The following is a 13,425-nucleotide window of genomic DNA, read 5'->3' as shown; positions in this document are numbered from 1 at the left end:
TTCCAGTGTCTGAAGGGGGCCACAAGGGTGCTGGGGATGGACTCTTCCTTAGGGGCTGTAGTGACAGGACAAGGGGTAACGGGTTCAAACTGAAACAGGAGAAGTTTAGATTGGATATAAGGAGGAAATTGTTTCCTGTGAGGGTGGTGAGGCACTGGAATGGGTTGCCCAGGGAAGCTGTGAAGGCTCCATCCCTGGCAGTGTTCAAGGCCAGGTTGGACAGAGCCTTGGGTGCCATGGTTTAGTGTGAGTTGTCCCTGCCCATGGCAGGGGGGTTGGAACTGGATGATCTTGAGGTCCTTTCCAACCCAAACTATTCTGTGGTTCTATGATTGTCTTCTGATGATGCAGCAGTTCAGAGCATCCGACTTGTTGAAATACGTTTTTCATGGGTGCAGTCTGATGCCAGGACTGTGAAACCACTTTGTTTAGTTTCTCAGACTTTGCACGATCAGTTATGGTGCTATGTGATAAGAGCTGTGCATTGAGTTACATTCCATGCTGTTCCCTGAATCTGTAAATAGAGCACTTTGTGGATCGGAACGACTCATGTGAGAGCGTGGACTTGCATTGAATGCCTGTGAGCTGAGGTCTCTTGGCATCTGAAAACCATAGAATCCCAGCCTGGCTTGGGTTGGAAGGGAGCTTAAAGCTCCTCCAGCTCCAACCCCTGCCACGGGCAGGGACCCCTTCCACTGGAGCAGCTTGCTCCAAGCCCCTGTGTCCAACCTGCCCTTGAGCACTGCCAGGGATGGGGCAGCCACAGCTTCTCTGGGCACCCTGTGCCAGCACCTCAGCACCCTCACAGGGAAGAGCTTCTGCCTAAGAGCTCAGCTCAGTCTCCCCTTGGGCAGGTTCAAGCCATTCCCTTTGGCCTGTCCCTACAGGCCCTTGTCCCAAGCCCCTCTCCAGCTTTCCTGCAGCCCCTTTAGGCACTGGAGCTGCTCTGAGTACTCCGTTTAAGGAGCCTTCTCTTGTCCAGGTTGAACCAGCCCAGCTCTCTCAGTCTTGGAGGATCTGATCTTGGTGGATGAGAACTTATTAAAAGCCCAGAGTACACTTTTCCTCAGTCTTCTCTTTGTGTTTGGGAGGTTTGATGAGTGAAAGGAAATTGGCATTCATTTCATCTGCTTCAGACATTTATTTTGGATGAGTAAGTTAAATGCCTAAGCTCCCGAGATACTCAAAGGTAAGGGCTAAGCTGTTCCAGAGCACCATCTAGAAAACTGAAACCTGGCACCTTCCACTCGCTATTAACCAAATAAGGAGGTCAGTTCTTTAATGTGGTTAAGATCAAAAGTTAGATGCAACACCTCTTCATTTTTGTAGGTAATAAAAATACATCTGCAACTAGTTTGGAATTACAAGTAATTAAAGTAGGTTTTGCAGGAATGCTGTGACAGACAAGCCAGCCTCAGCAGTTCCAGTCCAGTCAGCTTGACTCTCAGAACTTCTCCTTCTAAAGGATAACATGACTCCTATTTTTAATCAGAAGTGAAGTGCTGCTCATGTGTCCCCGATAATGTCACCATAACTGTTCCTTCAGCCTTTGTTTGCTCTACTGAGGAGCTTCCTAGAGAGCTATCACTCTGTGGGCTTTGAAGTGAGATCTTACTTGCTGTGAAGAGGCGGCAGAAACGTTCCTCCTTCTTTCATAGCCAGGCATTTAAGTCGGTGTCCTTTTCCTGATTGTTTGTTGCCTGCTGTGAGAGGATGGTGGTAAACAGAAAGGAGATAATCAGGCTGGTTCAAGCAGCTGAAATATGCACCCTTGGGAAAATAGCCCAAGCTCTCTGCCAAAAGTGAAATTCCCAGAGAGATCTGGACTTGGAAAACAACATCTGCAGAGCTGTTCAATTCTGCTGGGTGCCCTCACCTCATTGCTAGCATGCCAGGATGTTGGAGGGCTTTTGGGGTTAGCAAGTAAAGGTATGACCCAGCCATGCACTGGAGATACTGGATAAATCCAGATGTGCAATAAGCCGTGTGTTCCTTGCTGTGTTCACTCTTGCTCCATTCTTGATTCTTCTGTGCTATGTCCTTTTCATTTTTCCCCAGCAGCATGAGTTAAGGCAGGTGAGATCCATCCAGCCTGAGGATGCCTTCTGAGGCAGAACCTGCAGCCATGCACCTTGCTGTCCTGCAGATGAGTGCTGTCTGATAATGAGTTGTTAGCTGTAGCAAAGAGACTCTCTTTTTGTTCTTGGCCTAAAGATTTTATTGATTCAGTGTTTCTTTCTGCTCTTCAACTGTCAAAGCATTACATTAGCAGCAACCCCCCTACAATTTCATAGCTGCTCCCTTTTGAAACGGTGAGTCCTCTTTATAGCTTTCCATTAAGCAAGATGTTATCCTTGAGTTATGCTTGCTGCTCTCTTTCCATAGGTCTGGGACAGATCATTGTGCCTTTGCAGAATAACTCCCTAAAGAATTCCCTTTCTGTGGGAAGGGGGGGACTCTATGGCAAGCTGACACATTACTAATTTATTTGATTAGGATGACCAAGGATTTCAGCTGAACCTGAGGGCAAATGCTGTTGAAGGGCTCCTAATCACATCTGTCCTTTCAACAGCCCCAGCTGTGGGTAGGAAAAAGCAAGGCTCTATAGTCACTCTCCTTTTATCTTCGGGTCCAAGCACAGTGCTAGTCTTCTTTTCATCCTCCTTGTGCTAAGCCCTAAATTAGGTATCTGCCATGGCTTCTGTGTGATTCTCTTTAGATGTTTCTTTGCTCATTAGCCATGAAACTGATAGTGTCTAAACTTGGTTGTGGCTTAGCGGATATCTTTATGTGTGGAGTGGAAGAAATGCTGATAAGCTTTGGTGTCTGAACTAGTGTTTTCATCCTCAGATCAAGGAATTAAAACCTTTTTCCTGCTGATGCATCTTGGGAGATCAGGCATCCAGATGGTCTTCTCTTGACTTAGTGAGTCAACAGAGTAGATCATAAAATCACACCGTGGTTTGTGTTGGAAGGGACCTTAAAGCTCATCCAGTTCCAACCCCCTGCCATGGGCAGGGACATCTTCCACTAGAGCATTGTGCTCTAAGCCCTGTAAATGCTTCTTGAAGGGTGGTGTTAACATTGGGGTGTGCTAGGCCAGCTGCATTCATCAGGAAGGCTGCAAGGCTTTTCCGAGGACTTTGAACTCATTCTGTTTTCAACTGGTCCTGGTAGTTTTTGTAACTCGTCTCCAGAAGAAAGCCAAGCCACCACATTAGATCTGTCAAGAGTGACGGGCAGTGTGTGGTTAGTGCCTGTTGACAGTCCACGTAACAACCAAAAACCTTCTTTTTGGCTTAAGTTAGATCTCCAGGGCCATCCATCCTATGGAAGATGGGTCTCCTCTGCATTCTTTTGTTCTGTTTATTTGTGCTCCCAGAAGATGAGAAAATGAACATGAACCGGCTTCAGTGTGCGCTTGCATCCCAGAAAGCCAACCCTATCCTGGGCTGCATCAAAAGGAGTGTGACCAGCAGGTCGGAGGAGGTGATCCTGCCCCTTTACTCTCTCTCGTGAGACCTCACCTGGAGCATTGTCTGCAGTTCTGGTGTCCTCAACATAAAAAGGACATGGAACTGTTGGAACAAGTCCAGAGGAGACGACGAGGATGATCAGGGGCTGGAGCACCTCCTGTATGGAGATAGGCTGAGAAAGTTGGGGCTGTTCAGCCTGGAGAAGAGAAGGCTGCATGGAGACCTCAGAGCAGCTTCCAGTGTCTGAAGGGGGCATATAGGGGTGCTGGGGAGAGACTCTTCATTAGGGATTGTAGTGATAAGACCGGGGTAATGGGTTAAAACTGAAACAGGGGAAGTTTAGATTGGATATAAGGAGGAAATTCTTTCCTGTTAGGGTGGTGAGGCACTGGAATGGGTTGCCCAGGGAGGTTGTGAATGCTCCATCCCTGGCAGTGTTCAAGGCCAGGTTGGACAGAGCCTTGGGTGCCCTGGTTTAGTATGAGGTGTCCCTGCCCATGGCAGGGGGTTAGAACTGGATGATCTTAAGGTCCTTTCCAACCCTAACTATTCTATGATTCTGTTATTCTATGATGGAGAGCAAGACAGATAATTTCTTAAGTTAGCATCCACTGAGGCGTGTTTCTGGTTTCAGTTTGGAGGAGCTTCCCTCGGGAAAGCTGTTGTACTGTACAAGTAATAAAAAAAGGATTTCTTCCAGCTTCTGGGCAAATAATAATCTCAGGCCATTGTAATCATATCAATCTGCAGAAAAGAGCTTTAAACTCTGGTGCGTTCCCTGATGGTGGCTGTGATTCTTCATGTGTAATGTACATGTAGGATTTCCTTCCTTGCCCCTGCAAAGCCTTGACATTAAGAGAGTCAGCACTGGTGAAGAGCAGTGCTTGTCCCCACCAGCAGAACTGAAGAGCAGGTTTAAGGACACAGTTTTTTCTGGCCGTGAAGAACATGTTGGTTAATCCCATGGGAGCATGCACCCAAATGAGGGAAGCCACATGTCCGATGCACCTACAGTTGCACCAAGTCACTCGGTTTTAGTCTTGTTTAAAGCAGAGCTTCACACCAGAGAAGTTTATTGGAGGGAGTTTGCCACATGTGTCAAGAGGTTAATTACAACCCTTTTGTTCATTATTGTGTTCTTACAGGCCAAACACAATCCTCAGGCTTCGATTCAATCACTTTGCCACAGAGTGCAGTTGGGACCACTTGTATGTGTATGATGGAGATTCAATCTATGCTCCCTTACTGGCAGCTTTTAGGTAAGTTCCTGTTGGTAAGAATCTGACTTGATGCAATGATATTTCTTCAGTTTGGAGCCTGAAACAAATGTGGCTTCCAGCAGTCTAAATATGTTCCAGTAATCTATATATATAATACTGCTAAGACAGCACATAGAGCAAGTGTCCTTTTGTGCAGTCGTCATCAGCATCGACAATTAAGGGGTTGTTTTTGCTTGTACAATGAATAAATCATGTTACTACACTGTAGCATGTAAAGTATTATGTTTTCATTTCCAAATCCTGATTATTTGAGAGACAAATTATTGTCATCTGGTACAGCTTGAGATGCTTTGATATGCAGGCTGCTTCTCAAGTGGAAAGCTACCCCGTTTATCAGGTTTGAACATGACTTAAGTTTAACTCATTGTATGCCAACGCTGACAGAAGGAAAAAGCCAGTTAATCAGTGTTGCAGATGTATATGTCTCCCCTGGCAGGTTCAAGCCATTCCCCTTGGCCTGACCCTACAGGCCCTTGTCCCAAGCCCGTCTCCAGGCTTCCTGCAGCCCCTTTAGGCACTGGAGCTGCTCTAAGGTCTCCCCTTCAGGAGCCTTCTCTTCTCCAGGTTGACCAAGCCTGTCTCTCTCAGCCTGGCTTCATCTTATGTACCTTAAACTTTACCTTTCTGAACTGTTTGGAACATATTCAGAAACAGCAGTGATGGGTCAGTCAACCTGCTAAAAACATAGAAGGTACTATATGTTTAAAAAGATACTATAAAAGATTTATGCCTGGGATTTGGCTTGTCTGTCTGTGGTGAGAGGCCCATTTGTGGATGTTGGTCAGTGGTTGATATGATGAATCCTCTTTGTACCTGTGCCTTTATGTACTTCAGTCTTGCAGTGACAATCACCCTCTTATGTTTTCTGGTTTTAGCTGAAATTAGAGAAACTAATCCCAAGTTGTGTATGGAAAAACTAATGTTCCCCTTTGGACTCTGCTTGTTCCAAGTAACTGAGTAACTGTTTCCAGAATTAACCTTCTGCTGTGCTTCCTTTCATTTATGAAATGAAGTTCTAAAAATAGTTAATGTTTGTTCTAAAAACCCCTTGTAATCCCTATGAGAAGAGATCAGCAAAGGAACAAAAAGTTGATGAAAATATGAAAAACACCATGTGTTTTTCCTTGTCTTCAACTGAAAATCCAGAGTTGTTTTGTCTTGAGAGAATGCTTCCTGTAAACCTTCAACCTAACTGAAGTCAAAACAGGACACACAAATGAGTTATCTTACTCTCACCACATCTGAAGAAGGGGAAACCTTATTTCAGCTAAAAACTTCCAAAAGCCTGGAAGTACAATCTGGAAGCACCCTCCTGGTGTCGTGCACTGAATTGATATGCAGCAAGAGGAAGAAATGTCATCTTTTGAGTCACTGTCATTTTGTTCTTCTAAAGCTCATTTTCAGTACGCTGTTGAAAAGGTGAAATACTGGTGATTTGTGCCTGTAGTTTCTTGTGTGTTTCCCAAAAATGAATAGGCTTTTGAAGCTGAGGTTATAAGTAGTTCACAGTATTAGCAATTATGGTTCAGGCTTTAAAGTCATCAGTAAATTGTTAGGAAATCTGTGCCTGAGGGCAAGCTTAATACAGTGATATTTTTGAGGTAGGAAAGCATGTCACTTATTTGTTTATTTGCTTCTTTAGGTGACATTAGAATTTCATCTTCATTAGTTATGAGCTGTGCTGTTCATAGAATCATGGAATAGGTAGGGTTGGAAAGGACCTCAAGATCATCCAGTTCCAACTCCCTTGCCATGGACAGGGACACCTCACACTAAACCATGGCACCCAAGGCTCTGTCCAGCCTGGCCTTGAACATCGCCAGGGATGGAGCATTCACAGCTTCCCTGGGCAACCCATTCCAGTGCCTCACCACCCTAACAGGAAAGAATTTCCTCCTTATATCCAGTCTAAACTTCCCTGTTTAAGTTTTAACCCATTACCCCTTGTCCTATCACTACAGTCCCTAATGAAGAGTCCCTCCCCAGGATCCCTATAGGCCCCCTTCAGATACTGGAAGCTGCTCTGAGGTCTCCATGCAGCCTTCTCTTCTCCAGGTTGAACAGCCCCAACTTTCTCAGCCTGTCTTCATATAGGAAGATACTTTTCAGTAAACCAAGTGCAGGAACAGAGCCTTGAGCAACATGGTCAAGTGTGAGGCATCCCTGCCCACGGCAGGGATTTGGAACTGCATGATCTTAAGGTCCTTTCCAACCCAAACCATTCTATGTAATAGCAAAGCTTCTTATTGGGATGAAGTGCAAAAAAGCCTCTGTTTGAAAATACCTTTCTCTGATAAAAAAATGCACTAGAATTGTTCAAGAGCTGTCTTCATATTTTAGGTATTTTCTTTGCTTATAATAGTTTTTAGTATTAACCATGTCCACATTGCACTCTTCCCTGTTTATGCTCCGTGCCAGGGGATTTGCAAGGCTGAGCTTTGTACAGTTGGACACTTTATTTGTTGAAAAACACTGTAAATTCCTCCCTCTAAAGCTCAGTTTTTGTTACCTCCCTGGCTTCCAACAGCACTTTCCTGAGCCCTCGCTTCCTTCCCTGCTCTCATCTTGTATTCTTGACCTTCTGATGCGTGCTTGTGTTTGCTCACAATATGGTGTTTACCCTCACTCCAGGGTAATCTTGGAATTCCTCAGCACTGGACTATGGAGAAACCTTAAATGGGTTTTATCAGTTTATGACTGTGCTACATCTTTGCATAATGCAGGCATTTGCACAGTGCAAGTGTCTGTATAAGCTGTTTACTAAACCCCTGGTAGTCTGAGTGCCCCCATGGCAGCCTGGGCCTGTACATGAGGCTTTTTTTGCTATTAAAGGGTTTTCTATCAGGCTTGGTTAAAAATAGTCTTTGCTGTTTTATATTTGTGATTAAAGGCAACAGGAGGGTGGGTAAATGTGCTGCTTCAAAAATGCACTAAAATAATGGGAAGTGGAAAATTCAGCGTGTTCTTCTGCACAGAATGAAGCAATCTGATGCAGATGACCTGCACTCATCATCTGTGAACTTTGGTGTTTTTGTTTTTAACCCGATTCCGTGTTAAACATTGACTGGAGCTGCTTTTGCACCTTTAGTTTCACTTTGTGCTGGTCAGTTGGGGGTGTTTTCCTCTTTAAAACCACTCCTTCTTGTGCAAGACCTTTGGCCGTGGCTCGTCCCTTGACACCGGGGGTGAAGCCGTTTGGGAGCACCTCGTGGTTTCTGTTCGATGCCAGATAGATGGGCCCGGTGGCCAAATGGATGGGCCTGGTTGCCAAATGGACAGTTCAGGTTGGCAGATGGATGTCCTGGTGACAGTGCTGATGGATGGCAGTGACTGCCCCACGGCTTCTTGCTGAGCTGTGGTGCCTCTTGTACCCTCAGAAAAAAGGAACAACTAACCTTCCTTTCATTAGTTACAAGTGAACATGGCACTAGTCCACCCAGATTTGAGTCTAGCTGAAGAAGGTGTCTGAGTTGGAAGGGACCCTGGTCTGATTCTTCATTTGAAGTCAGCTTCATTGTAGGGTCAGGCCCTTGCTCAAGATTGCCCAGTCAGGTGGGGAATTTCTCTAAAGGATGGAGATCTCATTGAAACTGTGGGCCAGTGACCTAGTGCTTGGCTACCCTCATAATCATAGAATGGTTTGGATTGCTTGGTTAGGCTTCAAGCTGAAAGAGGGGAGACTGAGCTGAGCTCTTAGGCAGAAGCTCTTCCCTGTGAGGGTGCTGAGGCGCTGGCACAGGGTGCCCGGAGAAGCTGTGGCTGCCCCATCCCTGGCAGTGTTGAAGGCCAGGTTGGACACAGGGGCTTGGAGCAAGCTGCTACAGTGGAAGGGGTCCCTGCCTGTGGCAGGGGTTGGAACTGGAGGAGCTTTAAGGTCCCTTCCAACCCAAACCAGGCTGGGATTCTATATGACATTAAAACCCTGTGTTGGACTATGTTGCAATACAGTCATCATGATCAAACAGTTCATGGAGCAGCCTGTCCTCTACATATTTATTATTTTGCTCTATTTGTTTTCTTTGTATCCCAAATAACTTCTAGAATATTGAAGGAAAAAGGGATTGGTATAATGTGACGAGCAAATGCATTTGGGATTTGGTAGAGATGTACCTGCCGGGTGACGTTCCCTTGTTCACATTTACTCTGTAAGCCAGCTGATCCTTGGATTGCATGGGGATTGATTAATCAAAGTGTCTTTGTGGTAGAAAGCTAGATTTCTTAGACAAATATAAATGCACTGTATCAGATTTGCTTTTGTTCTCTAAACCTGTAATCCCCTTCAAAACCACCAAATCAATTTGACGGGGTGGAGCGCTAGAGATGCTATTTTAGGGGTTTGAAAAGATAAATCCTCAGAGTTAAATCAAGGCGCATCAAGGAAGTTTAGAGCAGAAAGTTTCTTCAGTTCTTTACTTGCTTGATTCTTTCAAGCTGTTTCTGAAGACTCGAAGTTTGTTTTCTTTAATTCAGGTATCCTGTACCCAGCTGCACGGGTACTGAAGGAGAACAGTTTTTAGGTTTAATAAAGGAAAAAGATTTGCCCCCTTGCCGGTAGCATGGTCTGCCTCTCCAGCACTAGGAACTAAAATAACTTTTTAACTTTTAAAGTACTTCTTCACTGTAATGGCAAAAAAGGTGCTAGAACTGCTTCCTCAGAGCTCATCTCAGGCTCCCCTCGGGCAGGTTCAAGCCATTCCCCTTGGCCTGGCCCTCCAGGCCCTTATCCCAAGCCCCTCTCCAGCTTTCCTGCAGCCCCTTTAGGCACTGGAGCTGCTCTAAGGTCTCCCCTTCAGGAGCCTTCTCTTCTCCAGGCTGCCCCAGCCCAGCTCTCTCAGCCTGGCTCCAGAGCAGAGCTGCTTCAGCCCTCGCAGCATCTCCATGGCCTCCTCTGGCCTCCTCCACGAGGTCAGCCACCATCCCCACATCTTCCTCATTGGGACTGCTTCATCCAGGGACAGGACCTTGCACTTGGTCTGGTTGAACTACATGATGTTCACAGTCCCACCTCTCCAGCCTGTCCAGGTCCCTCTGGATCCCATCCCTTCCTTCCAGCTTGTGGAGCTCACACAGTGTTGTGTTGTTGGCAGACTTGCTGAGGGTCTGGATCCCATTGTCCATGTTGCTGACAAAGATGTTGAACAGCGCCGGTCCCAACACCAAGCCCTGAGGAACACCACTTGTCACTGGTCTCATCTTGGGCATTGAGCCTTTGACTGCAACTCTTTGAGTGTCACCATTCAACTAATTCCTTATCCACTGAGTGCTCCATCCATCAAAACCCTGCCTCTCCATTTAGAGACGTTTGGGATGTCAAGGATGTCGTTTGGGGCACAGTCAAATGGTTTGCCCAAGTGCAGGTAAATATCGATCACTCTTACCTTATCCACCAATGTAGCCCCACTGTAAAGGCCACCAAATTTATCAGGCATGATTTACCCTTCATGAAGCCATGTTGGCTGTCACCAATCGCATCCTTATTGTCCATGACCATTGCACATGTTCCAGCAAGATCTGCTCTGTGATGCTAGCAGGTACAGAGGTGATTGCTTTGTTTCCTTATAGTCTGGGAGTCATTTTGCTGCACAAGTATTGGAGCTTTTCCTTTAAGAGAATAGATTTGAGGTCTCCTTATTTTCTCCCTCCCTTTTTGATTTTTTGGCACTGAGTTATTTATAATCTCTTGTAATTCCTCTTTTTGTCTTGTTTATTTTCACTCTTGTCGTTGTGTCTATTAGGTGAGATGCAAGAGCTGTTTTAATTAGGGAGAAATGGTGTCATTTGGCTTATGTGTGTGGCCAGATGGATCAAAGTCTTGAAAAATTAGGGGAAGAGCATTGCTTAACATAGCATTTTGATAGGTTGAAAACAGTGTTTTTTCAGTATCACCTTTATCCTTTCACTTCTCCATGATCCATGCCGTCTGATCTAGTTGAAGATATCCCTGCTTATTGCGGAGGGGTTGGACTAGGTGACCTTTGAAGGTCCCTTCCAATCCACCCTGTTCTATGATCCGTACGCTGTATTTTCATCCTTTCCTGTCACAGCTCGCATCTTCTTCCTTTGTGGCTGTTTTCTTCTCAGCAGAGCTTCTCATGCTTTTGATCTCTGCCACTCTGGCAGGTTGTGTCTCAGGAGAAAACGATGAATACACCATCACCATGCTGCTTGCATAGCAAATGAGGGAAAAATAATAGAGGGGATGCTCTTTGCTTTAAATAATCTCCATTTTTCTGTGGTGTAGGGGAGAGAGCAAAGTAAGCAGCATATGCATGGTGATGGAGAGGTTGGTTCTCTTGGATGCTGTTTCTCACTGTGCCACTGACTGCAAATCCAGCACACGTTAAACAGGAGTTGTTTCAGGGCAAAGCAGAGGCTTGCCTTTCAGTGTGTACGGAGTAACGTCATTAGGCAGCTTAACTGAGTAGGAGTATTTATTTGCTTTGGAGTAGTGATGATTGTGAAATGTTTGGAAACCTCATGAAAAGAAAGAGAAGCAGAACATTGTGCAATAGGCTGCTCTTGGCCAGCCGAGGCTCCGAGACCTTCTGGGTTGTAGATTAAAGGAAGTTTTGCATAATCCTCGATCATTCTGATTCTGTCTGGGCTTTTCTTCATGGCAGATCACGTAAAGTCTGCTTGTGCTGGTTTATTTAAAAGGCTGCTTTGTGCACACTGATTTATTCATGGGTTTCAAGGTTCAGCCGTTCAAGGACCTGATTGTTGTTGTGTTGTCTTCCCTCCTGGCTTTCTCCGATAGAAGAAATCTCTGTAAGTTTTATCTGGCTGTTTAGAACTGGTGGAGGTGGGATAACATCCTCTTCAGTGGGATAACATCCTCTTTAGCATATTTACCTGTGTATCATCAGGAGAAGACGGAAAGAAAGGAGCAAGTGAGAGATGCGGTGAGAGCATCTTCTATGGAGGTACCTGCCTTCATCTGAAACAGATCCCAAATCAAGATCTGTAAGAGAAAACAAACTGTCCAGTGCTATTCCCTTTATTAGGAAAGGTTATTGGGAGGGATTTTTGTCTTCTCTCACTACCGCTGTTCTCTCTGTACTTTTGTTCTTTGCTGTTATTTTCCCCTCTCCAGGGCCTTCCTAGATTGCCCTGTAATATCAGTGATAAGTGCTGCAAGAATAAGACTGGAGAAGAATGAACCAGAACAAAGGAATTCTCTCCTATCCCCGAGCTGCACTTTGCCTTACCCTCAGTTGTGTTCAGTTGTCTGTTTTCCTGTGGCAGACACATCTACAGTTTGCATTACAAAGGGAGACTATGAACCTAATAGCAAAGAAAATAAGTTTCTTAGCCCTTTTGTTCTTTAGTGTTGCAGGAGATGGTCTTTTGGGAGAGAGGAGCTTTGCATCACAAGGCTATGGAATAGGCTCTTACACATGCAGCAAAAGGCAGTGAATTTTACCTCTTAACCCCATATCCTTGAGATCTGCAAGAGGAAATAAACAGCTGGCTTTCTCACAAGGAAATGCTTATTGAGCTGCATGTCAGCAAATGTGCTGGAGTTGTTTGGCCAAAACATGGGATCAAGTTACTCTGCTTTTAGGGCATGCTGGTAAAATGAAGGATTTCTTCTTATCCGCAGTAAGATTGGTTGTGCAGAAAGGGCTGTTTGCAGCCCTATCCAGATGTAGGTAACACCTTCATCTGTCAGTCTTGGTGCAAACATCCCCAACTTCAGCCTTTCATCAGGGACTGTAGCGATAGGACAAGGGGTGATGGGTTCAAACTGAAACAGGGGAGGTTCAGGTTAGATACAAGGAAGTTCTTTACTGTGAGGGTGCTGAGGCGCTGGCACAGGGTGCCCAGAGAAGCTGTGGTTGCCCCATCCCTGGCAGTGCTCAAGGCCAGGTTGGACACAGGGGCTTGGAGCAAGCTGCTCCAGTGGAAGGGGTCCCTGCCTGTGGAGGGTGTTGGAACTGGAGGAGCTTCCCAACCAAACCTTCCAACCCAAACCAGGCTGGGATTCTATGGTCTATTCTGTGATTCTGTGATCCATTCTATGATTCTAACTTCTATAGCAAAAGCTTTTAGAAAGGATCACTGAGTGTCTGTTATTCTTCGAGTGCAGCACTCTCTTCTATTGCATTTGAACAGCAAAATTCAGGTCACAAAAGAGCACTTTGCAGGCGATATGAATGGGCTGCTGTGGAGAGCTGTGAGTGTTTTCTTTGGGAATGGAAACTCATTTATCCTGTCCTCAACTTCATTTGCTTTTGGTTCTGAATAGATGTAAGCAGAGGAAAAGTAAGTTCTTTTCAAGGGGGGGAAATTCTTTACATCGTTGGTTTTTAGTCAGTGGTACCCTCGGATATTCACAAGTCACAGGGCACAAACCCAGGCTTGGCAGCTTTCCCAAGCCTTTGTGGTGCTGCCTTTGGTTCTCTGCATGAAATGCTCCTCTCTGGGATTTGAAGGCCCCCCTGTTTGTCAAAAAGCTTCAACTTTGCCTCTGAAAGTAGTGCTAAGGCTGAGGAAAGATGCTTGTGTATGAGGGAATGAGAGCTGATATGACTAGTTGGTGGTAAACAACGTTCTTTGCTTAGATAAAGGCTCTTGAGAATATATATTCAATAGACTTCAAATTTATGCCTGCTCTTACCTCTTTTGTATGAGGGAAGAATGGACTGCTTTCTTTTGTTGTTGTCAGG

At 45.4% G+C, this 13,425-nt stretch overlaps 1 protein-coding gene across 1 annotated transcript in view; it reads left to right on the top strand.

Moving 5' to 3' along the window:
- The window catches only part of ATRN (attractin), a 178,462-nt gene that overhangs the window by 44,140 nt on the left and 120,897 nt on the right, over positions 1–13,425 (top strand). The window contains exon 3 of the mRNA XM_061351927.1: positions 4,622–4,735. Coding sequence (XP_061207911.1) covers positions 4,622–4,735 — 114 coding nt within the window. The remainder of the gene's footprint in view (positions 1–4,621; positions 4,736–13,425) is intronic.

The sequence above is a fragment of the Neopsephotus bourkii genome, unplaced genomic scaffold (genome assembly GCF_033783945.1).
Source record: "Neopsephotus bourkii isolate Nb327-2 ecotype Australia unplaced genomic scaffold, CSIRO-AGI_Nbou_v1 NB_616, whole genome shotgun sequence".
NCBI lineage: Eukaryota > Metazoa > Chordata > Aves > Psittaciformes > Psittacidae > Neopsephotus > Neopsephotus bourkii.
Note: the sequence above shows the minus strand (reverse complement) of the source record. Positions and strands in the feature narration are given on the sequence as shown.